Genomic DNA, 20,623 nt, shown 5'->3' on the forward strand with positions numbered 1-20,623 from the left:
GTTGCTGACTCTGCCTTGGTCGCCTGCTCTCCACAAGGGAGCAGCAGGCCAAGGGGGCTAGGCAGGCGTTTTTTCCTATTATTGTCTCTACACTTGAGGACTTAGGATAATAATAATAAAAGTAGCAAGCAATTATGTGGCACTTTAAGGTTGTGCAAAATGCTTTACAAATATTTCATAGCAGCCTGGGAGGTAGGTGCTAGGGACGAGGCAGGTAAAATGATCCCCATTTTACAGATGAAGAAACTGAGGTACATCGTGGTTAAGTCCTTTTAAAACAAAGTTCAAGTACTATCTTCTGCTTGGTGCCTTTCCTGGTCCCCCCAAATGCAGTGAGGTGGCACTACAGTGCCCAGGTCACCAGGCTTGGCCTCATAAAGATCTTAGTTCAAATGTGAATTTAGGCATTTCCTAGTTGTGTGACCCTGGGCAAGTCATTTAACCCCTGGGTCTGCTTCAGTTTCTTCATGCGTAAAATGAGGATCATAATAGCACTCACCTCCCAGGGTTGTGAAGATCTAAATATTTGTAAGGAGTTTTGCAAACCTTAAAGCACTATATAAATGCTATTAAGTGCTAGTGGGCTCCCTCCAAAACTGTCATTTGACTAATTTGTGACTGAGGTATATATTTTCCATGCACTTGTCTCCCCCATGAGCCCCTTGCAAGCAGGAATTGTTCCATTCTTTCTATTCCCAGGGCCCAGCACATAGTAGGTGCTTCATAAGTGCTTGTTTATTGATTGGTTGTAAAGAATCCCTGGTGTAGTATGAAATGGAAAAGGGCTGGATTCTGAGTGTGAATCCTGACTCTGACCCTGTGTGACCATGCATTAGCTCTTTTAACCTCTCTGAGCTTCAGTGACCTCATCTGTAGAATGGGAATAGTGCTTACACTAACTACTTTATAGGGTTATGAGGAAAGCCCTTTGTAAGCCTTAAAGTACTTTGTACTTCAATAATTTAATCCATAATTTAGTTAGCATGGGTACTGTCTAGATTGGTTCATCTGTATCTTAGGTTTTTTAATAGTTTCTGTGGCTGAAAAATTAATCACTGTCATGATGATCATCTTGAAACTCAGCTCTTCTGGCACTTAGACCACAGATTTGGTCCGTTCTTGATTCTTTTTCAATTTGGTAAGACCTCATCAGAGGTGGCATCGGGCTGGCATGACCTTGGAAAGTCCAAATCATGTCTCCATCACTTTAAGGAGGAGGCAGAAACCAGGGTGCTCAAAGCGATAGAGATGGCCTAACGTAGACAGTAGGACTTGTACTGGGTGAGAAGGCTTTACGTAATCAGAAGGCAAAGTCAGAGGATGTTTCAAGGGGGGAACCACGTGAGCAAAGGGACGGTGAGGAGAGAAGAGGAGGAATTCAAACTGGATGGAGGCCGTTGATTAACCGGGATGTCAAACAAAGGCTCAAAGCTAGCTTTTGTGAAAAAAAGAAAGCTATGCTGTAGTTGAAGCACCTTTATTTTTAAGGCACGGAGTCAAACAATTCATATCACTCTGTTGGCTCTTGACAAGATTACGGCAGTGGAAGTTTACCTTTGACAAAACTACATAAGCAATGAGTTCTGTATTTTTGGTCTGGAGGGAAGGAGGATGAAGAAATCCAGTGTTAAAAAGCCACCACAAAAAGAGCTGCTATAAATGTTTTTGTACAAATAGGTCCTTTTCCTTTTTTTTTGGATGTCTCCTAAAAGACTATTTACGGAGAACTCACATAAGGCAAGCTCTTACATGGAGGTCAGAAGAAGAGGTACAAGGACACTCTCAAGGTCTTTCTGAAGAACTTTGGTATCAAGTGTTTTGGAAAGGGGAGATGCTGGTACAGGACTACCCAGCATGAAGTGCCTCCATCAAAGAAGGCACTGTCTCTATGAGCAAAGCAGAATCTCAGTAGCACAAAGGAAACATGAGATGCACAAATCCAGAGCCATCTCCATTTCAAATGTTCAAATGTACTATTTGTGCCTGACTTGTGGTCGAGCCTTCCGAGCTCATGTTGGTCTGATCAGTAACAGTCGGACACGCTGTACCGTGACCCCAACACAGTGATGTCATTTTGGTCCTCTTCAAGCACAAAGAACAACCACCTACCACTTTCAATATGTATAATCTCCTTTCGAGTGTGAGCCACTAGAGAGCAGGGAATGAATGTCTCATTGGTATCCCAGACTCTGACTTTTTCATTCATATATTCATTCATTAATTCAACTTCCATTCACTTGCTAATTCAATTAACAATCATTTGTTAAGCAGCTACCCTCTGCCAAGCTTGTCTTAGGTGATGGAGGGAGATAAAAGGATAATTAAGAGAAGATTTTGTCCTAGAGCTTACTATCTAATAGCAATAAATACAACTTAAAATAAAAGACTGTTAGCTAAGGGACCTTAGAGATCATAGGCCCCAACTCTCATTTTATATCAACTCTGACCTAACAGCTACTTCATGGTTCTAGAGTTAGGAGGTCAGTAACTATTGGGATCTACTCTCATTGCTGCAGCTAACTCTCTACGTGATCTGGGACCTTCGGTTTTCTCATCTATAGTTATTTTACATTAGATGACTTCAAAGGTCTTTTCTAGAGCCTTCCAGGGCTGTGCACATAGTAGGCTCTTAATAAATAGTTGTTGAAAATAATGAGTAAATAAATAGAAGAGAAAACTTGGGCTCCTATATAGCAGTGCTGGCACTTACTAGGGAGCAAGTTACCTTCTAAGAAGTCTTTTCCAGCTGTGACTTTCTATGTTCTCCATTCTAAAAGTCCCTTCTAAATTCAAACATCCTGATTCTACCATTCAGTTTTCCTCCTCAACTTCTCTGTGACTCCGTTTCCTCAACTGTAAAAGAGGTTAATAAAGCACTACCTCCAAGAGTTGTTGTGAGTATAAAATGAAATATTTGTAAGGCAGGTTGCAAACTTTAAACTTCCTCCTCAACAGGTCACCAATGAGAGGTAAAAATGGTAAATGAGAGTTAAAAGAAGAATGGTTATGGAACATTACCTAGGAAATACTGCGAAGGTGAGGGGAAGGGCTTCAAGGGTATTGCGTACCTGGGGAGAAGAAAAGGAAAGAGGAGACTGAATACAGACTGAAGCAGGGTATTTTTCACTTTTTTTGTCCTTGTACAAAATGACTAATACGGAAACGTTTTACATAATTGTACATGTATGACCTATATCTGATTGCTTACTGTCTGGGGGGCAGGGAGTGGAAGAGAGGCAGGGAGAGCGGGATAGAATTTGGAACTCAAAACTTTAAATAAAAAAATTTTTAAATGGAAATAAATAAATGCAGCAAAGATAGTCTTTTAGGTAAACATAATTTTGGCATTTGAACATGGCCAGCCCATTGGAAGCTCCAGAAAGTTTGCTTCTTGGGGTGATGGCTTTGGGGGGCTGGACTGGCATCCAGACCAGTGGGCTGGGTGGGGTAGGGGGGAAGCTGTCAATCCTAAGCCTCTGGGTCTCAGAGTCCAGAGTTGTACTCACTGGGGTCTTAGGTGGTAGTTGGGTTGGAGAGGGTGCTTTGACTTGTTCTGAACATGTTGCCTTCCATCTCTCCCTCAGGGTCCCTACTTCAGCTGGGCTGGTTTTTGTCCTCTGTAGTGGGCAGGTCTGGCCCCTTTTCCATAGTGTGTTGGTTGTGGAGACTGGAAGCAAGACTGTGGGTCTGGGGAGTTGTTTCTGTTCCCAGGGATCTTGGGTTCAGGGCCCTGGACCTTTTATCACCATGCATTCTGAGAGAAGGTGGGGTGGTGGAGGTCGCGGTGAAGTTTGATCTGCATATGTGGACGGAGGACCAGCCTGGGCAGCCAGGCGGCACCGTGCATAGAGCGCTGGACCTAGACTCAGAATGACCAGAGTTCTATTTCTGACTCATTATCTTACCAGCTTTCTTTCTAGTTGTGTAACCCTGGGAAAGTCTCTCAACTTCTCTGTGACTCAGTTTCCTCAACTGTAAAAGAGGATAATAAAGCGCTACCTCCAAGAGTTGTGAGTATAAAAATGAAATATTTGTAAGGCAGGTTGCAAACTTTAAAGCACTATGTAAATGTCAGTCGATGATAATGATGAGAATAACTCGGGGTTACTAGTTATGTGACTCTGGGCAAGTCACCTATCTAAGCCTCAGTTTCTAATTCTGTAAAGTGGCTATAATAATATTGGCGCTCCCTCAGTCACAGGGTTGTTGAAGGCGCTTCATAAACGGTAAGACGCTTTACTAATGAGAGTTGTTATAACGAATATGCCTGACAGAACTATAGGGGTGGAACGTGAAGAACTAGGAACCCATATGCCGGGAGCCAGAACCGGAAGTTCCCCTAGCCGGACCGTTTTGGCAAGGGCTCATTTCCGGCCGCGGGCGCGGGAACTAGAGTTCTCGTCGGTTTGTAGGCCTCGGCTGAGGCGAATCCGAGGCGAATCCGAGACATCCCAGCCGCCACCATGGTGAGGAAGGGTCCGGCAGCCGTCTGGGGTGGTCCTGGGAATGGTCCCGAGTGGAGGGCACAACCAGGGCCCACCGCCGAGTCGGGGGGCTGGGGCCCAGGTTTGGGGAGGAGGGGGCAGGAGGGCGCGAAAGGCCGGAGAGGGGGAGGGGAGGGAGCGCGAGGCTTGCCTTCTGAGGGGGGGAGGGGACGACTCACGAGGCTGGGCTTCTGAGGAGGGGGAGGGAGGCTTGCGTAGGGCTGGGGTTCTGAGGGGGAGGGGAAGTCGATATGGAGTGGGAGCCGGGATTCTGAGGAGGGGAAGGGGAGGGCGCTGGGGTCTGTGCTTCCGAGGAGGGGGAGGGAGGCTTGCGTAGGGCTGGGGTTCTGAGGGGGAGGGGAAGTCGATATGGAGTGGGAGCCGGGATTCTGAGGAGGGGAAGGGAGGCTACCATAGGGCCCGGATTCTGAGGGGGGAAGGGGAAGTCGCTGGGGCGGGGGGCGGGATTCTGAGGAGGGGGAGAGGAGGGCTCTCGAGGCTGGGGTTCTTGGGGGGGGCGGATTTTTGAGGAGGGGGTTCAGAAGGAAGGCCGGTGTCATGAGGGCGGCTGTGAGTGTGGGTCAAGGTTCTGAGTGCCATTTGTGGTTGGCATTGAGAGTGAAGTGGGGGCAGGGCGAGGATCGGGGCCTTGGGAGAGATGGGGGTGGGGGTAGAGGGAAGTACTAGGAGACCGAAGGGTTGCGGTGGGAAGCCCAGGAACCTGGGGAAAGGTTAAAGGTAAAGGTGGGGACGTTTAGGATTCATGGGTGGGGTGGGGGAGTGGGGGTGGGGAAGTTGGCAGAGAGGAGTGGAGATCAGAGTTGGATTGAGGGGATAGCCGTCTGAAGGGTGGAGGACTAGGCAGGGTCTGGAAGGGAATGGGTTGGGAGAGGAGTTAGAGCCAAGGGAGCCTGAGGGTTAAGGGCGGGGAGTGTGAGGAATGGGCTTTGTAAAAATTAAACCTTTTTACCATCTACCCCATCTCCGTCATTTTACACAAGAGAAACCTCCTGGCCCCCGATTTTGGACCTACTGCCCCTTAGCTTCTTGGCCTCACTAACTCAACCCTAAGGTCGAATATAGATAGTGAGACCTGCTTCAGAACTTGAACCCAGATCTCCTGACTCTAGATCAGTACTCTTTCCACAACACTGTTGGAATCCAGCTTTCCCAGTCTAATGTACGTTCTGTTAGATCCATCCTATCTTCTCTCTTATTCATTTAAAATAATATTTGTTGAGTGGGCACCATCTACCAATTAGTGTGCAGAATGTTACCACTCATGTATCCCTCTAGTAGCAGAGAGACTGGGATTTTAAATCAGATGATTTGGGTTTAAGTCCTTGTTTCATCACCAACTCCCTATGTTACCTTGTGTTACTCTTACCCTCTTCAGCTGAGCCTCAGTTTCCTTTTCTGTAAAATGGGGGTAAATATCTGCACTTTTTATCTCTTCATACTTTTAGGAAGGTCAGATGGGATAACTGGATTATGTATGAAAACAAGCAGTGAGTTCTGTATTTTTGATCTGGAGGGAATGAGAATGAAGAAATCCAGTGTTAAAAAGTGGAGGTGAAAGAAGGCTGTTCCAGGAATTAGAATGTTATCTTGGGGATTCTTAGAATAAAGAACGCAAGAACTAGAAAGAGTATTAAAGCTAATTTCATATGAACCATTTTACTGAGGAGGAAGCTGAGGTATGGAGTGAGGAAGTGATTTATCCAAGGTCAAGACTAGAACCTAGGTCTCCTGCCTCCAAGCCCTGTTTGCTTCCCTTTATGCTAGGCTTCCCCCAGGAGTGGAACTGAGAGAGAAGTAGAGTCAAGGAGAGATTCAGATTTTAGTGTCTTAGCCCCTTTGTTTTTGCTTCCCACAGACGGTGGGCAAGAGCAGCAAGATGCTGCAGCACATCGACTACAGGATGAGGTGCATCCTGCAGGATGGCCGCATCTTCATCGGCACCTTCAAGGCCTTTGACAAGCACATGAACCTGATCCTGTGTGACTGTGATGAGTTCAGGAAGATCAAGTGAGGAGGGGCCCTGGTGGGAGGAGAGCAGCCTGGTCTACCCAGCAGAATATTGGGGGGAGGGACCCAAGTGGCAGGCGGTGTAGTTTAGCTGTCCCCTGTCTGGCTGTGGCCTGGCTGTGCTTCTTGTGTCTGTGTGGTTGTGTCCTTTTTTTGGAAGAAAAGCCAGCTGAGATAGATTGCCCAGTGTCCTCTGAATGCTGCCTTCCCCAGGAGTTCAGCTGTGCTTGGAACCCCTTGGCCTGAGAGCTGTGTTTCTGCTTTTCCTTGTTTGCCCCCTTGGGGTAAAGGGCTCTCGTGTTCTCCCCACAGGTTTTTAAGGGGGAGAACTTGCTTTTCTGTCCTCATTGCCTCTCTGTAAGGCTGCAGCCTAAACGGCACCCCCACCCAATACAGCCTGCTCTGAAGCAGCTTTCAGGAGCCCCTGACCCTCTTCAGGGTAAGTGCCTGGCTTCACCGCTTGGGTTGGTGTTTGGGGCTAGTGATCTAGAATCAGAGTTGGAAGAGACTTTCAGGATCATTTAGTGTGACCCTTGATTTTATAGAAGAGGCAGCTGCAATCCAAAGGTGCCAAGTGACTCGCCCAAAGTCGTAGAGTAGTCGCAGAACAGATAGTCCAGCCTCAGTCCTATGACCCCTGCATCCAGTGTTTTTCCCATTATACTAGGCTTCCTTCTTTGATTTGTCACCTGCCAACAAAGAAGCAGTAAGATAAGTGGCTGAATGCCGCCTCTCGTGTTTTCAAGTTATTAACTGTCAATTTTCCAGTAAGAATCTTGTGGCTTAAAGCTAGAAGGACCTCAAGATGATCTGGTTTAAGTGCCACCTACCCCCAGACATCTAAGTTATTTCCATTTTACAGGTCAGGCAGCCCAGAGAGGATAAATGCCTTACATATGGCCATTAATTTGTTAAATGGTAGCTGTTGGGGTGGGAATGACTAGAACCCAGGTCTCTTGCTTCCAAGAGCAGAGCTCCAATTTTCCTTCCTTCAGTCAGTTTATTAATGACCTTTTGTTTCTTTTAGGTCTGTGTTTTTTTGTGTGTGTCTGGCTTGAGTGGAGAGAATCCAGGATGAGGACTTAGGTCCAGAGTGAGTGGGGTACTAAATGCCAGCAGGAGCTTATTGATCTGGCAGCTAATAGGAGTAGTCTGCAGTTGTTCTTTCTCCCTAGAAGAGAAATAAATTACAGAGGAGTAAGGCAAGTTACCCAGATAGATAGGAACATTATAGTGGTATTATCACTTAGATTAGGAAGGTAGGAGTGAGCATGTTAGCACAGGGTCAGCTGCAGAGCTATTCAAGTTGACTGAGGGATACTGTCAGTGTCTTGGGGTTTATGGGACAGATTGGCATGAAGGAGGGCACTAGCTGAAGATACAGGTGAAAATAGGAAGCAGCTTTTTTAGGTACTGAATTGATCTCCATATAGACTGCCTTCCTAAGAGAAGATCTCTCTGAAAGGAAAAAAAATTAAGTTCATACTGAAAAAAGCCTAACATTAATCATAGACTACATTCATGTATTTTTTTACAAGCAAGGTTTGGAGGAAAGGTGCTTCCTGTATTTGGACCAGTATGGTTATTCATTCAACATATATTTTTTAAATAGCTACAATATGCAGTTTGCTATTATGGGATTGCCTTGTTCCCCTTACCACATATGGGATATGGAAATAGCTATGGCTTGGGGACATATGTGCTAGAATAGGACTGCTGTCTGCCCTGCCTGTGTACTACTGTCTTGGCACCATTCTAGGGCACTGTTACACATAACAGATGCTCAGAATATATTGATTGAATTGTCATCCCGAATCACAGGTCAAATTTTTGTGTTTTCCCAGGGGCAGAGGTAATAGTCGAAAGCTTAAAAAGAAAAAGAACTACTACGTGTAGGACTACAACTCCCAAAAGCTTTGAACTGCTGTTGTACTACACATTCAGCCTGCTATAAATGTACACACTAACTTGAACCCTTTTATTATCAAGAGTTTTCTGCTTTGTCTCTTGGGGGTATTTCTGTATAACACATCTCTGAGGTTGTACTGGAAGCTAATGAAGAATTAAAATTCCTGTGAAAGAGGAATTAGGATTAGACTCACTTCATTTAGTCCCAGAGCACAGGTCTAGAAACAGAGTACAGAGAGGAAGATTTTGGCTGTCTAAAGGAAAATTTCCTAACAATTAGAGCTCTCTGAAAGGGCAAAGAAGTAGTGAATTCCATGTCATTGGAGGTCTTCAAGTAGAAATTAGATGACCACCGAGGTCCTTTTTATCTTTGATATTCTGAGAAGCAGCCACTCCTGGGACCTGAGGATTATCCTGGTTCATTTTAGGAAGATTTCCAAGAGGAGCTAGTTTTTATAGGGTTTAGAGATGGAAGAAACATTAGAAATGATCTAGTCCAACCCTCTTATTTTTAGATTAAAGAAAGATTCAGAGAAGGGGAGTGACTTGCCCAAAGCTTTATAGCTAGTCAGTGGCAGAGCTGGGATTTGAATCTAGGTCTTCTGTTCCCAAGTCTGTTCCGCCTTTTCCTACTATATCAGTTAAATGTCTGGAAATGGACTGGTTCTTGTTTTAATTCCTGCAGATGACTATTTATGACAGATCTGAAGTTGCGGGGATGGAAAGCTGGGGAGGATGCTGGGAGTATATCACAAGGAAATATAATATGGGCAGTGACTTAATAACATCCTGTCCATAAAAGTAAGGTTTTTCTTTTTCTTCTCCCCATCTTCAGGCCGAAGAACTCAAAACAAGCAGAAAGGGAAGAGAAGCGAGTTCTGGGCCTTGTGCTGCTACGTGGGGAGAACCTAGTCTCAATGACCGTGGAGGGTCCACCTCCCAAAGACGTAAGGCAGGAATTTAGGGTGGTCTTGAGGTGATGGGGAAGCCCTCATCTTGGTGTGAGTACTGAGAGTCAAGTGCTCTTTCTGGGATAATAACAGTGCCTCATTTCTGTGTTATTTTACAAAGTAAAAAAGCTCTTTTGTCACAACAGCCCAAAAAGGTAGGTGGTAAAAACATTATGATCTCTATACATTTATATGCATCTGAAACTCAGAGAGATGACGTGATTATCTAAGGCAGACCTGCACAACTGGGCAGTAGATAGGGACCAAAATTAAAATAGGCTAAATTTCTTTCAGCCACAGATAGGTTATTATTGGCTCACTTTCCAAGTAAAGGTATAATTAATGATTAAGCTATTTTGCAGATAAACCATATTTTAAAAAAGGAAATTTCAGTGACTCAATTATACTTATTAAGATTTTTATCAAGAAATCACATTAATGTTAAAAAAAGTTACTTGGCTCTACTTACTTTGTCCCTGTTCAACACCAGTAACGACCCAAAACAGAAATGATACGACTCTTGGCTCCTCTCAGACTAGAGACAGGATGACTATGGTTGGTTGCCTTGGGTCACGTGACAAATAGGAGAGAGTGAGCAGTGGCAACCCACCCGCCAAGTTACGGGGTGGGCACAGTAGTGATTAGTGAAAGGCAGGTGGGGAATGGACAGAGCCCTCATTACATCTTTACTTTCTTTTACATTCTCTACATTGTTTGTGGGCCACCTGAAGTCCTTTGGACATGAGCTGTATGTCGTGCAGGCCTGCTCTAAGGTCACACGGTTTGCAGCTGGTGAAGTGGAAGAGCCAGGATTTAAATGCAGGTCTCAACCAACTTCATAGTGGGATAGTATTGGATTCTTTGCCACGAAACCCCAAGGACAGCCAGTAGATTGGACCTAAAATACATGATAGCAAACCACATACTGAGTTATTAGTCATAGAGTCATAAAGATAGAAGGGAGCTTAGAGTTGTGTTGCACTTGATGGCCTCTGAGGCTTTTTCCAACTTGTGGGAGTCTCATTTTAACTAAGGAGGAAACGAGACACAGAGAAGTTGCTTATCTTTAAGACAGAGCCATAACTAGGTTCCAGGTCCAATATTTTTGCTTTGGTCCTTGTGGAAATTAGTATAAGTGAGTAGGCTGTGTTATGTGTAAGTAGTGATGGTGGTGATAATAATAGCAATTCAAATAAGTATAGCACTTAAGAGTTTACAAAAAGCTTTCTTTAACCCAGTGTGATAGTTGGTACACTTTCCAGATGAGAGAACTGAGACTTTAATTGGTTAAGTGATCAAATATATGTTCTCAACATAGGATCAGGCCTGGTGGTTTAAAGGGATCAGGGTGGTGGTTGCATATGGAACTTGGTCTGTATATTTGGATGCTCTGCAGATCTGGAAGTTTGTTAGCAAGTTTGCTCCATAAAAGTAACCTCTTTTGTGTCCCTGTGCTGTGGAACTTACTTTTTTTTTCCTTTTTCAGACTGGTATTGCCCGAGTGCCACTTGCTGGAGCTGCAGGAGGTCCTGGGATTGGCAGGGCAGCAGGGAGAGGCATACCTGCCGGTGTCCCGATGCCCCAGGCTCCTGCAGGGCTAGCAGGGCCTGTCCGAGGGGTAGGAGGGCCATCCCAACAGGTGAGGAGCTACAGTAACATGGAATTCTATATGGAAGGAGGGGGTAGTTGTGGGAGCGGTGCTAAAGGTAGTTCACTTTATTTGTTGAGCACTTGCTATGTGCCAGGCACTGGGGATACAAAGGCAAAAATAAGACTGACCTTGCCTTCAAGGAGCTTACTCTCTATTGGGGAGAAGTAGCATGTAAGACTGTATTATATACATGCAGTAAATCCAAAGTAATCTTGGGGCGGGGAGTACTAACAACTACAGTGTGGAGATGAGGATGGAAAGTAGCCTCTGTAAAGGCACAAAAGCAGGCGATAGATAGTGTGAGGGGGAAACAGCAAGGAGGTCATTTTGATTGGGCTATAGCATTTGTGATGGGCAGTAGCATAATCGTTGTGAAAAGATAGGTTGGAGCCAGAACATGAAGGACTTTAAATGCCATTCAGAGAAGTTTAAATTTGTATTTTATCCTAGATTCAAGAGGGAATGTGCTACTAGAGGTTCTTTAGAAGGGTAGTGGCAGGATGAGCTCTTTAGGAATATCAGTTTGGCAGCTATGTGGAAGATGTTGGAGAAGGGAGTGGCTAGAGGCTGCTTTAGTAGTCAAGGTGAAAGGTGATGGAGGGTTTGAATTAGGTTAGGGCACTGTTTAAGTGGAGAGAAGAGGGTGGATGTGAGAGACCTGAAGGTAGAATTGCCAAGACTTGGCAGTTGATTTGGACATGGGACATGAAAATCGATGAAATAAAAATGACTGGAGTTACAAACTTCACTGACTTTAAGATCGGTGGTATCTTTGACAAATATGGAAGTTGGGGGCAAGAGTTTTGGCGGGGGCGGGGGGGAATGGGGATGAGTTCTTTTTTGGTTATGTTGTATTTTAGATGCCTTTGAGAAATTCAGGTGAAGGTATTTTGCGAGTTGGTGATGTAGGATTGCAATTCTGGTGGGGAAAGAGGACTGAATATGTAGATTTGCTAGTCATCTGCTTATGGATAGTAATTGGATCCATGGGGGCTGATAAGGTCAGTGTGAGTGTAATGCCAGAGAGAAGAAGATTGATAACAGAGCCCTGGGGACATACAGGCCTCTGGGCATTACATGTTGGGAGACCTCTAAGAGCTGAGTTAATCAGGCTGTACCAGCCCTGAAGCTGCATGTGGCTCCTAAGCTTCTTGTGGGGGCTCTTAGAAAAATTGATGTGAAGGAAAAAAAATTATTGTGAATTGTAATTGTGACCTTGAACCTCTGAGGACTTGATTAGAACCTATGAAAAGGTATAAACCTTCATAATGTCAGTTTGGGATGGGTTAGATGTTTGTGCTTTCCCACTTGCTGTAAGCTCTTCCTAGGAAGGAGCTAATTGCTGAGCTGTACCAATTTGTATTTACTTTTTTTGAAACAAGTGAAAATGTGATTTTCAACCTGTTAATCATTTGTGATTTAATATTATGTTTTATGAAAGCTCTAAATGAACATGCACGCAATAGTTTTTAAAAATTTGCCACTTTTCTTCATAGCCTCTAGCAGAGTAAATAACATTTGCTAAGGATTTTCTTCACAAGAACTTTGTGAACTGTTACCTATTTGATTAAGTGATGTTTGTTCTTTTGGAGGGGAGAGAAGGAAAAGCAATTGGGGTTAAATGACTTGCCCAAGGTCACACAGCTAATAAGTGTGTCAGGTGTCTGAGGTCAGATTTGAATCCAGGGCCTCCTGACTCCAGGGCCGGTGCTCTCCTCACTGTGCCACCTAGGTGCCCCTATTTGATTAAGCGATGAAGTGGAGCTAGTACATGTTTGAGCTGTTCAAAGGTCCAGTGTTTTTCTTGATTCACCCCACAGCTTCTGTAATCAGCAAGAAATACAGATAATACGTAAATAATAACATTCTGGGAAACTTTCTTTAGCATTTCAAAATAGAAAACGTGGTTTTCTCGTAATTACCTTGTGTGGTGGGCAGTGTAGGTCTTATTTCCAGTCTACAAGTAAGGAAACAAACTAAGAGCTGAAGTGTCTTACCCAGGGTCATAAAACTAAGAGTGTCAGCTCCAGGATATAAATTCATATATTCTGATTACAAGACTCTTGACAGTCAAAGATCTAGAGTTGGATGGGACCTTAAATGTTTAGTCCAACACTCTAATTTTACAAATAAAGAAATTTGAGGCCTAAAGAGACCTCAGGTGATTTATCCAAGGTCACACTTTCATAAGCAGCAGAAGTAGTAGGTAGTAGAGCCAAGCTATGAGCTCTAGGTCCTGTGACTGAGGTTTGTTCTCTTTTTCACTGTCCTGTGCTTTCTATTTTGTCATACCTTCTGCTACAACTGAGTGCTTTTAATGAAGACTGTGGGCCATAGACCTTTGCGTTGCTAAGAACCATGCACTCAGGATAACAGCACCTACTGTAGAGGAAGTCAGTTTGCCACTGTTTGGTAGGACTTAGGTTTAGTAAAATGCCTGTGCTCTGTGCAGTACTCCAGTGTTTTTTGTCTGAATTCCTTAGAAGCTCATCACCAAGCTGTGGTAGCAATGGCTAAATCTCACTGTTAAATGTGCAACCAAATGGGTGTATTTGAATTTAGAATTCGAAAATGAATTTAGAAGGGACATTGACACATTGTTTTTGGGATGGTAATTAAGTTGGGGAGAGGAAACCACATTAAGGAAAGATTAGTTGAAGGAACCAGGCATGTGTAACCTGGAGAATGGGCAAATTCAGTGGGGGGTCTTGATTACTGTATTCAAGTATTTGAGGGTTGTCATGTTTTGAAAGAAGGATTTGATTATTGGCCTCAGGGTGGAAGGTTGAGGGGAGGCAAACTTTGTGTGGAAAAGAAAAACAACTGCCATTTATAACTATCTAAAATGGAATGGACTCTTTCAGGTGGGTATTGATCTCCCTGTTATTGGAGATACTTAAGTGATGACTAGGTGTCTATTTCTTGGTGGAGCTTTGTTGGGAGTTAGATCTCCTAAGTATTTTCTAGCTCTGGGATTTCATGAGTTTTTACTGACATCCTCTCTGATGTTCCTACTATGTCTTTCCAGGTGATGACTCCACAGGGAAGAGGAACTGTTGCTGCTGCAGCTGCTGCGGCCACAGCCAGCATTGCAGGGGCCCCAACACAATACCCTCCAGGCCGAGGGGGACCTCCCCCACCAATGGGCCGAGGAGCACCTCCTCCAGGTAAAGAGCCTCTGGGACCAGTGCCACTTGAAGGGAGAGCCCCTCAGCTGGATTAGTGATGAAGCATGACCTTGTCTGAACTTGATGAGGAACTGGGTTCAGTCAGCAGGATTACTCTGAGGTCCAGCTGTGTGTTGTAGTCAAGGCTCATACCTAGGGATACAACTTCAAGGCAGGGGATGAGCTGTAAGAAGCTGTGGTTCCTGAGTTTAGATCCCAGGGTTATAAGGATGGCTGGGTTGGGGGAGGGAGTGTTGGTGGACCTTTCAGCTCTTTGTGGTTTGTTTTTTTTTTTTTTTCCCCAAAACAAACACTCAGCTAGTTTTCTGGGACTTCTCTGTTGTAGGCATGATGGCTCCCCCACCTGGAATGAGACCTCCCATGGGCCCTCCAATGGGGATGCCCCCTGGTCGAGGAGCACCAATGGGGATGCCCCCTCCTGGCATGAGACCCCCTCCTCCAGGAATGAGAGGTGAGTGCTCTGGAATACTGATGTTGAGGCTTGTCTTTAGGAAGAGGTTGGGCTATAGGCAATTTCTAAGTGCCATTCTAATTCTGATATTCAGTGTTCTAAGATACCCATCAGTTCCTGAATTTTTGGTAATGATCTAAGGTCATTTTCAGCTCTGGAATTCTGATCTTTCAATTTGCACTGAACTGTTTGTCTTTTAAAGCACTTTTTCTATCCATCAGGTTGTGCTATAGAAGTAGCAGGGGATTGAGAGTAAAAGGGGGTTTGAATGCCGGATCTGCTGTCTCCTGTTGTGACCTTGAACAAGTTTAACTTTGGCTTGCTCTCTGTTTCCTTGTGTGTAAAATGAGGGTGCTGTATAGATGACCCTTAAGGTTCTTTTTTATCTCTGTATATCTGACCTTTTATGATCTTAGAATAATCCTGTAAGGCCTTTTAGTATAAGTAGTAGTGTCCCATCTTAAAAGGACTCACAGGGAGGTCACAGTGAGTTAGTAGAAGGGCTAGGATACTGTAGGAGATGTTCTTATTGAGGTACAGGTTGGACTAGATGGCCTTTCCTACTCTGGAAAGTGTGTGATTCTGTGTGTTAACACTAGTGGGACCAGGTGTGTCAATATTGCAATTTTACTTTGAAATAAAAATTTTCATCCTTCTATCTTTATTTTCTTTGCCTTATGGATAAAAAATGCACTGCATCAGTTAACAAACTGATGTATTCTTAAATTCTGGTCCTTCTGGTGTTAAATGTGATGTGTGTGGCCTGTGTGGATTGTGTTGCTGCTGCTTTTTATGGCCTGGTATGCTGCTCAAAATGTCCAGAGCCTTGGTTTCTGTGCTTAGCAGATGGAAATTTGAATTTCACACACACAAACAATTTCATGTGTTGTTGAGATGAGTGGTGTCAAAAACAAATGTAAATGAATCCCTGCTGGCCACATATTAACTTAGAAAAACCACAAATTAGCATCATGTTGTATTGCATTTTTGTTCATTTTGTTAAACATTTCCCAGTTGCATTTTAATCTGGATGTGAAGGAGACTCAGGGTCTCACGGAGGCCCGTTTCCTGACCATATAATCAGAATATTAGAGCTAATCTTAGTTTCTTTCTCTTTGAAACTAGGAGGTAGGACTTACTGTAATCTTTATTGTCTCTTTTTTTCATCAAGTATCTTTTATTGGCATTCTCAATTATTGTCTCTTCTAATACTAACATTTATGCTCTACTGCAGCATAGACCTTGGAGGGCAACTAGTGTAACACCTTCCTTTTATGAATGAGGAACCTAAGGGTGGGGACAGTTTATGCCAAGGGTTGGGGGGAGTGACTTGTCCAAGATCATACAATATGATAGTGGCATCACCACTAGAAACTGAGGTCTCTTGAGTCATAGTCTAGTGTTCTTCTTACTAAATTATGCTGCCTCTTAGCTGTGGCATGGTGATCATGCCCTTAGCTCTGGGCCAGAATTCCAGTACCTTGTGCACACTAGCCCGTTAGATACTCTTTTCATCCTTTCTTTCCTTCACAGGTCCTCCACCTCCAGGGATGCGTCCACCAAGACCCTAAGATCCTGTACAACTTCCTCAGATGTTCTTTCCTTGTTTGCCACCTGGAAAGTTGTAAATAGTTGTTTTACTGCCTTTGAACTTGGTTTATAATAAACTTCAGGACAAAAAATCTTAAGTGTGCAGGTTGGTGTTTTCTATACCTGATAGAATTGGGGAGGCAGTGCTTAGACCCATTGGGACCATCAACTCAAATTGATGGCTTTGTTTCTTGGGTTCTTCAAAATAACTGGCTTCTTAGCCTTTTTCTCACCAACAAGACCACCCTATGCAAAGCTGGGTTCTCTCCACCTTATTGTAACGCAGACAATGGCTTAGAGCCTCTGAAGCTCTTGAGGAAGCAGGAACACTTTCATTAAACTGTACTTGTTCAAAACAAATGAAGAGTAACCACTGCTCACTCCTCTTTATCTAATCCTGTCAAAGCCAAAAGAGATAAAGGCTCACTATGATTGTGGTAAAGGGACCATGTGAAAGCAATTGTTCTGTTAATACTTCTTCTCCACAGGGTTCTAAGGGATATAAAGCATTTTTCTCACAACAGACTTGTGAGAGAATTACAATCATCATTTTTATAGGTAAGGAAACATTCAAAGAGGTTGATTTCCCTAAGATCACATCACTAATCATACTAGGAACTCAAACTCAGGATTTAACTACTATACAACTTTTATAACTATTAAAACTTATTGTTAGAACTACAAGCTTTACAACTGTTAACAAATATATGTATTTACTAATATTTATTTAGAGAGGTGGTAAAGTGTTATGTGAGATCTTAGGGGAAAGTGCTAACAACTGGTAGCTTGTCCAGGCTAAGTACTAAGTATGTGTAAGTATGCTTTTTTCCTTCAATCTTATGGAACTCCATTGCCACACTAATAAAATAGTTTTTGTCCTGCTGTAAATTATTTGTGAATATTTGGAGTGTCCTCTGGGTCAGACTGAATAATTCTGATTTTTGAGGTAATAGAAACATCTTTTTTATTTCCTTGCTTGGTCTTTGTGAGGGAGGAGATGGAAAGTGAGACAAGGGAAGGGACTAGAATAGTACAGTATTGTAGTTAGGTGGATTTAGAACCAGTAGGTTGGCTGGACCCAGAGGATTTGAAGTCAGCTTGGAAAGAGGTTGCTAGTGGCATGACCTAAGGCTTGGCTTTGTGCAATTTTCTAAAAATGAGATTTTATAGAAGTTACTTGTTTTTTTAAGTCACCATAGTGTTCCCTAATATCCTTCCCCTTTCTCCCAGAAAGCTATCTCATATAAGAAATATTTTTTAAAGACAAAAGGAAAAGAAAAAAAATCAGCAAACTGATCAATATGTTGAAAAAATCTTAAAATATTCTACTACTACTTGTCATAGCTCCATTAATTTTGTATAGAATATTTTCAGTTGCATGTAATCAAAATTATCTTTTGTAATTGTCTCTGTTCCATGTTTGGTTAAGAATACAATCTGTCCATAGCTGTGAGAGGTATGATTTGTTTCTCTTGTAATTTTTAAAAATAATTATGATCTTTGCTCTTAAGGTCACTTCATTTAGAATGTATTTGGGAATACGGAGTAAGGTTTTTATACAGTTTTAATGGCATTTTTAGTGACTTGAACAAAGGCTTGGAAAGAATGCTTATTAGATCTGCAGGTAGTACAAAGATGAGAAGGCTAGCTAAAACTGAGTAACAGTACCTAAGTCATGATGGGCTGAATCTAAGAAGATAAGCTTTATAATAGGAACACATGTAAAGTCTTTAAATTCAGTTATAATTTTCCAAGTACAAGAGAGGGAAGGAATGGCTCTACAGCCGTTCATCTGAAGATCTTTTGGATTTAGTGGTGAGTCAGCTCAGTCAAAAAGCATTTATTAAGCATCTGCAATATTCCGGGCTCTGCTAAGCACTAAGGATATAAAGAATTGAAATAGCCCTGTCGCTGACCTTAAAGGTCTCAGATTATAATGGGAAGGAACACATGTGAATTACTATGTGTATAAAAGATAGATGACATCATCTCAGAGGGAAGGCCAGTAGCAGTGGAGGAGGGGGAAGGTGGATGAAACAAGGAAAGGCTTCTTGTGGAAGGTGGAGCTAAGTCTTCAAGATTGGAGGCAGAGGTAAGGAAGGACAGAATTTTAGGCATAAGGGACAGCCAATGAAAAGGTATAGAATTGGAGATGGGAGTGTGTGTGTGTGTGTGTGTGTGTGTGTGTATGCATGCGTGCACGTGTATGTGTGCAGGTTGTGAAGGACTTTAAAAGCCAAACAGGATTTTGTTTTTGATCCTGCAGGTAATAGGAAGCCATTAGAATTTATTGAGTGAGTAAGTTGATATGGTAGATTTATACTTAAGATCATTTTGGCAGCAGAGTGGAGGATAGAGTGGGGAGAGATGAGGAGGGAGACCAACCAGCAGACTTTTTCAGTAGTGCAGACAAGAAGTGTTGAGGGCCTGTAGTAGGGTGGAGCCTTTATAACTGGAAAGAGGAGATATATGTAAGAGATGTGAATGTAGAAATGACAAGATTTGTCAATAGAATGGGTATGTGGGGTGAGTGCAAGTGAAGAGTTGAGGAGAATGGTGGCACCCTTGACCGTTGTAGGGAGCCTGAAGAGAGTTGGGTTTGGGGGCGGGGGAAGATAAGAGTCATTTTGTATATGTTGTTTGAGGTGTCTATGGCATTTAGTTCCAGATGTCTCATTTGGTAATTGGTGATTTGGAACTAGGGCAGCTAGGTGGCACAGTGGGTAGAGCACTGGGCTTGGAATCAGGAAGACATCTTCGTGAGTTCAGATTCAGCTTAGACATTTAGTGGCTGTGTGACCCTGGGCAAGTCATTTAATCCTATTTGCCTTAGTTCCTCATTTGTAAAAATGAGCTGGAGAAGGAAATGGCAAACCATTCCAGTATCTTTGCCAGAAGAACCCCAAAATGAGGTCACAAAGAGTTGGATATGGAACTGTAGCTCAGGAGAGCGACTAGGGTTGGATATATACATCTGCAAGTCATCTATAGATACATGATAATTGAACCCATAAGAACTGAGAGATCACTGAGTAAGACTGAAAAGAGGGAAAAGTGAAGAGGGTTTCGTAAAGCCTTTGGTATAATCCAGTCAAAGACCAGCAACTGGATCATTCACTTAGATAGAACCAGAAGCGAGCAGTGTTATGAAAACCTAGAGAGGAGAGAGCTAGAAGAGTGTGAATGACAGTTTCAAAAGTTGCAGAGAAGTCAAGGTTGATTATTGAGAAAAGTCCGTTCCCATATATGTAGTAGCAAATAACTGGAAGCAGGATAGATGTGCAGTGATTAAGGAATGACTAAACAAATTGTGGTACATGAAGGTAATGGAATATTGCCACGCTGTAAGAAATGATGAATATGATGACTGCAGAGAATCATGGAAAAAGAAAAGGCTGTTAGATTTTCAATTAAGAGATCACTGGTCACTTGAGAAAGCAGTTTCAGTTTAATAATGAAGCTGGAAATCATGCTGCAGAAGGGTTAGAAGGGAGTGAAAGGAGAGAAGTGGAATCACCAAATGACAGATATTTTCAAGGTTAGCTGTAAAAGAGTCAGAATAGTTCAAATGAGGGCTTTTTAAGGTTGGGGGAAGAGATGGGTTTCTAGACAACAGGGAAGTAGCAGTAGGCATGGACTGGAGATCTGTGTGAGTGGGGGCGATCTGCTGGAGAAGACAGGATGGAATAGGAAAGGGTGTCCATTGAAGTTTTGCCTTGTCAAGGAGAAAGGGCCACCTGGTCATGTGAGATGGTTGAAGGAAGAGATAGTGGGGCAAGACATTTGAGTGATGGGAGATGTGGAGAAAGATCTTGGTGAATGGCTTCGATTTTATTTTATTTTTGTGAAGTATGAGGCGAGGTCCTCAGCTGAGAGTTTTGGGGAGGGGAGTGTTGTGTGAGGCCGAAGAGGGGTGAAAGGTTTGCGATAGTCGCTGTAGTGAGTGGGATAGTGACTCCATTAGGGAAATGTTAAAGGACTGGCTTGCTGCAATGAGGTCGAGTTGAGATTATGTAACATAAATTTGCAGTGGACCTAGCACAGTTTTATGATATATAGGAGCAAAGGCAGGTGATGGTGGGAGTAATACAAGGTTGCCACCTGGCAAGGCATGAATAGCAATACAAGGGGGCAAGGAATGCAAGTGTAGAGGAACTCACCAAGGGGTGGAGAGAGGGAAAGGAGAGTATGAGGCGAGTGTGGTCACTGTAGTGATGGCTTGGGAAAGAACTGAGGGGTAGTGATCACCACCCAGATGAAGAATAAGTGTTAGGGGTCTTAAGGATAGGAAAAATAAAAGATAATGACTTGACAATGGTCTTGAGTTGGCCTTAAAATGTTGAGTTGGGCTTATGGTCAGAAAGGTGCCCTTT

At 43.3% G+C, this 20,623-nt stretch overlaps 1 protein-coding gene across 1 annotated transcript; it reads left to right on the top strand.

The window, feature by feature from the left end:
• Positions 1 to 4,378: 4,378 nt before the first annotated feature.
• Positions 4,379 to 16,336, top strand: SNRPB (small nuclear ribonucleoprotein polypeptides B and B1). The gene is made up of 7 exons (XM_036750335.1): positions 4,379 to 4,466; positions 6,361 to 6,512; positions 9,256 to 9,367; positions 10,857 to 11,009; positions 14,050 to 14,188; positions 14,535 to 14,660; positions 16,194 to 16,336. The coding sequence occupies exons 1-7, from the start codon at positions 4,464 to 4,466 to the stop codon at positions 16,229 to 16,231; spliced, it is 723 nt and encodes a 240-aa protein (XP_036606230.1). The 5' UTR covers positions 4,379 to 4,463; the 3' UTR covers positions 16,232 to 16,336.
• Positions 16,337 to 20,623: the final 4,287 nt, after the last annotated feature.

The sequence above is a fragment of the Trichosurus vulpecula genome, chromosome 3, assembly GCF_011100635.1.
Source record: "Trichosurus vulpecula isolate mTriVul1 chromosome 3, mTriVul1.pri, whole genome shotgun sequence".
Classification (NCBI taxonomy): Eukaryota; Metazoa; Chordata; class Mammalia; order Diprotodontia; family Phalangeridae; genus Trichosurus; species Trichosurus vulpecula.

Coding starts and splice junctions, on each gene's coding strand:
- SNRPB (XM_036750335.1), top strand. Junction 9,368..10,856: donor AGGGTCCACCTCCCAAAGAC/GTAAGGCAGGAA, acceptor TTCCTTTTTCAG/ACTGGTATTGCCCGAGTGCC. Junction 14,661..16,193: donor CCCTCCTCCAGGAATGAGAG/GTGAGTGCTCTG, acceptor TTTCCTTCACAG/GTCCTCCACCTCCAGGGATG.